General features: G+C 51.7%; 1 protein-coding gene across 1 annotated transcript; it reads right to left on the reverse strand.

Moving 5' to 3' along the window:
• Positions 1-5,580: 5,580 nt before the first annotated feature.
• Positions 5,581-7,146, reverse strand: LOC137654154 (uncharacterized). The gene has a single exon (XM_068387794.1). The coding sequence runs from the start codon at positions 7,144-7,146 to the stop codon at positions 5,581-5,583; it is 1,566 nt and encodes a 521-aa protein (XP_068243895.1).
• Positions 7,147-7,505: the final 359 nt, after the last annotated feature.

Below are 7,505 nucleotides of genomic sequence, written 5' to 3' on the forward strand. Positions count from 1 at the left end.
ACCTACTTCAGCATTTTGGGCATTGAACTTACTGGTTTTTCTGCCGCGCCAGATGTTGCCCTTACTTCTGAAATAGCTTTCGGCCAACTCCCCTCACTCCAGCTAGCCTATTAGTAGTCTGTCGTGACTGATGACACTTGAAATTCAGTGGTGAAGCCAAGGGCCATTATTGTGCCAGGCGGTGAAGCCAAGCGTCATATTTAGGCCAGGCGGTGAAGCCAAGCATCATTGTTGTGCTGGGCGGTAAAGCCAAGTGGGCCAGGAGGTGAAGCCAAGCGCCATTATAAGCCAGGCGGTGAAGCCAAGCGGGCCAGACGGTGAAGACAAGCCCCATTGTAACCCAGGCACTGAAGCCAAGCAGGTCAGGCGGTGAAGCCGAGCGCCATTGTTGGGCCGGGCAGTGAAGCCAAGCAGGCCAGGCTGTGAAGCCAAGCGCCATTGTTGTGCTGGGTGGTAAAGCCAAGGGGGCCAGGTGGTGAAGCCAAGCGCCATTGTGAGCCAGGTGGTGAAGCCAAGCGAGCCAGATGGTGAAGCCAAGCACCATTATTTTGCCGGGCGTTGAAGCCAAGCGGGCTAGGCGGTGAAACCAAGCGGCGCTGTAAGCTGGGCACTAAAGCCAAGAAGGCCAGGCTGTGAAGCCAAGCTCCATTGTTGGGTTGGGCTGTGAAGCCAAGCGCCATTTTAGGCCAAGCGGTGAAGCCAAGCCGGCCAGGTGGTGAAGCCAAGCCGGCCAGGTGGTGAACCCAAGCGCCATTGTAGGCCAGTCGGTGAAGCCAAGCTCCATTGTAGGCCTGGCGGTGAAGCCAAGTGCGCCATTGTTGGGCCGGGGGTGAAGCCAAGTGTCATGTTTGGGCCGGGCGGTTAAGCCAAGTGGTCCATGCGGTGAAGCAAAGCGTGCCAGGCAGTGAAGCCAAGCGCCATTGTAGGCCAGGCAGTGAAGCCAAGCGTCATTTTCCCCACCCAAACAGGACGCGCCCATTCATCATTATCAAAGGTTCTTCACCTGCATAGCCAGTCGTTGAGCCTGAAAAAAAAACCTTAAACCTAAAAGAAAAGAAAAAAAGTCAATTTAACAATCGTAAGCGCTATTGTTGGGCCAGGCGGCGAAGCAAAGCGGGCCAGGCGATGAAGTGAAGCGCCATTGTTGTGCCGTGCGATGAAGCCAAGTGGGCCAGGCGATGAAGGCAAGCGCCATTGTTTTGCCGGGCGATAAAGCCAAGCGGGCCAGGTGGTTAAGCCAACTGCCATTGTTTTGCCAGGCGATGAAGCCAAGTGGGCCAGGCGGTGAAGCCAAGCGCCATTGTTGGGCCAGGCATTAAAGCCAAGCGGGCCAGGCGTTGAAGCCAAGCGCCATTGTTTTGCTGGGCGGTGAAGTCAAGTGGGACAGGCGGTGAAGCCAAGCGCCATTGTTTTGCCGGGCGATGAAGCCAAGTGAGCCAGGTGGTAAAGCCAAGCGCCATTGTTGGGGTGGGCAGTGAAGCCAAGCGGTCCAGTTGGTGAAGCCAAGCACCATTGTTGTGCCGGGCGGTGGAGCCAAGCGGGCCAGGTGGTGAAGCCAAGCACCATTGTTTTGCCAGGCGTTGAAGCCAAGCTGGCCAGGCTGTGAAGCCAAGCGCCATTTTAGGCCAGGCAGTGCAGTCAAGCCGGCCAGGTGTTGAAGCCAAGCGCCATTGTAGGCCAGGTGGTGAAGCCAAGCGCCATTGTTGGCCAGGCGGTGAAGCCAAGCGCCATTGTTGGGCCGGGCGGTGAAGCCAAGCGCCATTGTTTTGCCGGGCGATGAAGCCAAGCGGGCAAGGCGGTGAAGCCAAGCGCCATTGTTGGGCCGGGCAATGAAGCCAAGCGCCATTGTTTTGCTGGGCGATGAAGCCAAGCGGGCCAGGCAATGAAGCCAAGCGCCATTGTTTTGCTGGGCGATGAAGCCAAGCGGGCCAGGCGGTGAAGCCAAGCGCCATTGTTTGGCCGGGCGATGAAGCCAAGCGGGCCAGGTGGTGAAGCCAAGCGGGCCAGGCGATGAAGCCAAGCAGGCCAGGCGATGAAGCCAAGCACCGTTGTTTTGCCAGGCAATGAAGCCAAGCGGGCCAGGCGATGAAGGCAAGGGCCATTGTTTTGCTGGGCGATGAAGCCAAGCGGGCCAAGCGGTGAAGCCGTGCGCTATTGATGGGCCGGGCAGTGAAGGCAAGCGGGCCAGGCGGTGAAGTCAAGCGCCATTGTTTTGCCAGGAGATGAAGCCAGGCGCTGAAGCCAAGCGAATTGTTTTGCCGGGCGTTGAAGCTAAGCGGTCCAGGCGGTGAAGCCAAGCGCCATTGTTGACCAGGCGATGAAGCCAAGCAGGCCAGGCGGTGAAGCAGAGCGCCATTGTTGACCAGGCGATGAAGCCAAGCAGGCCAGGCGGTGAAGCAGAGCGCCATTGTTGGGCCGGGCAGTGAAGGCAAGCAGTCCAGGCGGTGAACCCAAGCGCCATTGTTGACCAGGCAATGAAGCCAAGCGGGCCAGGGGGTGAAGCAGAGCGCCATTGTTGGCCTGGGCAGTGAAGCCAAGCGGGCCAGGCGATGAAGCCAAGCGCCATTGTTTTGCCGGGCGATGAAGCCAAGCGGGCAAGGCGGTGAAGCCAAGCGCCATTGTTGGGCCGGGCAGTGAAGCCAAGCGGGCCAGGCAGTGAAGCCAAGCGCCATTGTTTTGCCGGGCGATGAAGCCAAGCGGGCCAGGCGGTGAAGCCAAGCGCCATTGTTTTGCCGGGCAGTGAAGCCAAGCGGGCAACGCTGTGAAGCCAAGCGCCATTGTTTTGCCGGGAGATGAAGCCAAGCGGGCTAGGCGGTGAAGGCAAGCGCCATTGTTTGGCCGGGCGATGAAGCCAAGTGGGCCAGGCGCTGAAGCCAAGCGCCATTGTTTTTCCGGGCGTTGAAGCCAAGCGGTCCAGGCGGTGAAGCCAAGCGCAATTGTTGACCAGGCGATGAAGCCAAGCAGGCCAGGCGGTGAAGCAGAGCGCCATTGTTGGGCCGGCGAGTGAAGGCAAGCAGTCCATGCGGTGAACCCAAGCGCCATTGTTGACCAGGCGATGAAGCCAAGCGGGCCAGGTGGTGAAGCAGAGCGCCATTGTTGGGCTGGGCAGTGAAGCCAACCGGGCCAGGCTGAGTGAAGCCAAGCGCCATTGTTTTGCGGGGTGATGAAGCCAAGCGGGCCAGGCGGTGAAGCCAAGCGCCATTGTTGGGCCGGGCAGTGAAGCCAAGCGCCATTGTTTTGCCGGGCGATGAAGCCAAGCGGGCCGAGCGGTGAAGCCAAGCGCCATTGTTGGGCTGGGCGATGAAGCCAAGCGGGCCAGGCGGTGAAGCCAAGCGCCATTGTTTGGCCGGGCAATGAAGCCAAGCGCCATTGTCTTGCCTGGCGATGAAGCTAAGCGGGCCAGGCGGTGAAGCCAAGCGCCATTGTTGGGCAGGGCAGGGAAGCCAAGCGGGCCAGGCGGTGAAGCCAAGCGCCATTGTTGGGCCGGGCGATGAAGCCAAGCGGGCCAGGCGGTGAAGCCAAGCCCCATTGTTGGGCCGGGCAGTGAAGCCATGCATGCCAGGCGGTGAAGCCAAGCGCCATTTTTTTGCCAGGCAATGAAGCCAAGCGGGCCAGGCAGTGAAGCCAAGCGCCATTGTTGAGCCGGGCAGTGAAGCCAAGCGCCATTGTTGAGCCGGGCAGTGAAGCCAAGCGGGCAAGGCGGTGAAGCCAAGCGCCATTGTTTTGCCGGGCGATGAAGCCAAGTGGGCCAGGCGGTGAAGCCAAGCGCCATTGTTGGGCTGGGCAGTGAAGCCAAGTGGGCCATGCGGTGAAGCCAAGCGCCATTGTTTGGCCGGGCGATGAAGCCAAGCGGGCCAGGCGGTGAAGCCAAGTGCCATTGTTGGGCCGGGCAGTGAAGCCAATCGGGCCAGGCGGTGAAGTCAAGCGCCATTGTTTTGCCGGGCGATGAAGCCAAGCGGGCCAGGCGGTGAAGCCAAGCGCCATTTTTTTGCCAGGCAGTGAAGCCAAGCGGGCCAGGCGGTGAAGCCAAGCGCCATTGTTGGGCCGGGAAATGAAGCCAAGCGGGCCAGGCGGTGAAGGCAAGCGCCATTGTTCAGCCGGGCGATAAAGCCAAGCAAGCCAGGTGGTGAAGCCAAGCGCCATTGTTGGGCCGGGCAGTGAAGGCAAGCGGGCCAGGCGGTGAAGCCAAGCGCCATTGTTTTGCCGGGTGATGAAGCCAAGCTGGCCAGGCGGTGAACCCAAGCGCCATTGTTGGGCCGGGCAGTGAAGCCAAGCGGGCCAGGCGGTGAAGCCAAGCGAATTGCTTTGCCGGGCGATGAAGCCTAGCGGGCCAGGCGGTGAAGCCAAGCGAATTGTTTTGCCGGGCGATGAAGCCAAGCGGGCCAGGCGGTGAAGCCAAGCGCCATTGTTGGGCCTGGCAGTGAAGCCAAGCGAGCCAGGCGGTGAAGCCAAGCGCCATTGTTTAGCCGGGCGATGAAGCCAAGCGGGCCAGGCGGTGAAGCCAAGCGCCATTGTTGGCCAGGCGATGAAGCCAAGCGCCATTGTTGGCCAGGCGAAGAAGCCAAGCGCCAGTGTTGGCTAGGCCATGATGCCAAACGTCATTTTCCCCACCCAAATAGGACGTGCTCATTCATCAGTATCAAAGGTTCTTCACCTGCATAGCCAGTCATTAAGCCTAAAAAAATCCTTAAACCTAAAAAAAAGAAAAAAATTAAGCCTAAAAACCTTAAACCTAAAAAACAAACCTTAAACCTAAAAAACAAATCTTAAGTCTTGAAAAAAAAAAACCTTAAGCCTAAAAAAAAAAACTTAAGCCTAAAAGAACCTTAAACCTAAAAAAAAAACCTTAAACCTACAAAAAAACCTTAAGCCTAATAAAAAAAAGAAGAAAAAGAAGAAGATACTATTCCTTTCACAAAATTGTGAGGGCATCTACTCACCAAGTGTCAGGACCAAAACTTACTCTGCTCATCCCAGCTCTTCAACCTTCATTACCACCTATCCAGACTTCCTTAGGAAGAGGTGCAGCTTCCTTCCCCAGCTGAAGTATCTTGGGTCAACCTATAAGGACAAGAGTGCGTACTAGAAGAAGCCTAGCTCGTTCCCTCTGCAGAGCCAGTCTTCTAGATTATTCCCCCAGAACTACCCGAAGGTTGGTATCCAGAGGAATAAATCTAGATATCCGACTATTAGTACACTTGACGGACGCCTTGTACTCGTTCACCAAGGTACATAGCATACTAGAATTTGATAGGTTTCTTCCCTCTGCATAGCCCGTTGTCCTCCAGGGTGGTCCAAGCATCCTTCAAGGTGGATAGTTGAGCATTGCATCCCTCAAGCTGGCTAGTCCTTCCAAGTGTTCTTCACGGTGGGTGGTCAGTCAGGTTAAAGATCCTTAAGTTCTGGTCCTTGCAAAACTCGGCTAAATCTAATTTTCCTCTAAAAATAAACTGAGATTGAAGTTCTTCTTCTTGTTCTTTTTTTTTTTTTTTTTTTTTTTCATTTTTTTTTAGTTTTTTATTTTTTTTTCGTTTTTTTTAGTTTTTTTTTTTCCATTCATTTGCGGATCCAAGTATTCACTTAACGGTGTCTCTTCAGAAGCTTATCGATATGATCGGCTGCTAATTGAACCTGCTTAATGGTGCCAATGATTGTTATTAGATTACTGGAGTCATCCCTTCGTGGCATACAAATGGATTTGACACCACTCTCCCGGGTGATTTCCTTCAGCTTCCTTCCTTCCACTCCATAAATGGCTCTGTGGAACTTCCTTGGGATATCCAAGTCGGCAGTCACGTGTCCCTTTTGCTCATAGTCCCTCTTGGTGTTAACTCTAACCTTCGCACCTTGGAAGGTGATATGACACTCAGGTCCACCGATTTTCTTTTTAAAGAATCCAGTTGTGCCTCTTCCCATATGAGCTAAGGGGACCTTTTTGGTCTCCTCTTCCCTGGAAGTTTCCTTCTGGAGCTTCTGCTCTTCCAGATTGTTGTTGTTGTTTTGAGGGAGATTCCCTTTTGAGGATTGTAGCCAGCCCAGCAATTCACCAACACCAGATGCCCCTCCAACGACCTCCTTCTCCTCCTTATGTCCGTTGGCATCCAGGTCCATCCTCTGCTTCTCTGTTTTCATCTGACCAATAATCCCAGATTGCTTCCCAATCGTTTCTTTCAGTTCCTGGATATCTTTCTTAAATACAGATTCCGTCCGATGAATAGCGGCCACTTTTTCGCTCTTAATTCTTTCTAGTTGCTCTCTCAAGTCAAGATTTTTTTCCTCCATCTCAATTGACTTATCGTAATATTCTTCCTTAAGACTTACTAACTCCTCTAAGAGGCCGTTATACCTTTCATTACTGACCAAATCATTGACTTTAGCCTCAGTCAGCTTCATCTCTAGTCTTTCTTTTTCTGTTTCAATCTCTCTAATAATTTCTAATTGCTTCTCAATTGTCTCTTTCAGTTTCTCAATATCTTCCTCAAATACAGATTCTAACCGATGAATAGAGGCAACCTTTTCACGCTCACCTTTTTCTAGTTGCTTACTTAATTCAAGATTTTTTTCTTCCATCTCACTTGATTTCTCGTAATATTCTTCCTTAAGATTTACTAACTCCTCTAAGAGGCTGTTGTAATTTTTGTTCCTGACCAAATCCTTTTCTTTAGCCTCAGTCAGCTTCATCTCTAGTCTTTCTTTTTCTGTTTCCATCTCTTTAATAATGTCCAATTGATTCTGAATTGTTTTTTCTAATTCCTCAAGTTCTCCCTCAAATATAGATTCCAACCGATGAATAGACTCTGCTTTTTCACCTTCAACATTTACTATTTTCTCGCTTATTTCAAGATTTATTTGTTCCATCTTAGTTAATTGATTTAGATATTCTCCGATTGAAGCATCTTTATTTGATAATTCGTCTATTAGCTGATCGTTAGTTTGTTGAAGATCTTGCAACTCTGTTGAGAATTTTTCAGTCTCGATTTCTTTTTCTGCTTCCATCTCTTTAATAATGTCCAATTGATTCTGAATTGTTTTTTCTAATTCCTCAATTTCTCCCTCAAATACAGATTCCAAACGATGAATAGAGTCTGCTTTTTCACCTTCAACATTTACTAGTTTCTCGCTTATTTCAAGATTTATTTGTTCCATCTTAGTTAATTGATTTAGATATCCTCCGATTGAAGCATCTTTATTTGATAATTCGTCTATTAGTTGATCGTTAGTTTGTTGAAGATCTTGCAACTCTGTTGAGAATTTTTCAGTCTCGATTTCCCTTTCCTTTTCAAGAGCTTCGACTCTGTTGCAGAGACATTGAATCTCTGCCCTTTTTCTTGGTCTTCCTCCACTTCTTTGTCTAAACATTCAATTTCTTCTTCCATCAGTTGAATAATTTCACCTAACTCCCCCAGTTCCATTTCTTCCTTATCTGTGGACAAGAATTTCCACAACAATACATTTCGAGCCACAATAACACCAACCAGAACAACAGTTAACCAATTGCCACCCTT

The sequence above is a fragment of the Palaemon carinicauda genome, chromosome 15 (genome assembly GCF_036898095.1).
Source record: "Palaemon carinicauda isolate YSFRI2023 chromosome 15, ASM3689809v2, whole genome shotgun sequence".
Lineage (NCBI taxonomy): Eukaryota > Metazoa > Arthropoda > Malacostraca > Decapoda > Palaemonidae > Palaemon > Palaemon carinicauda.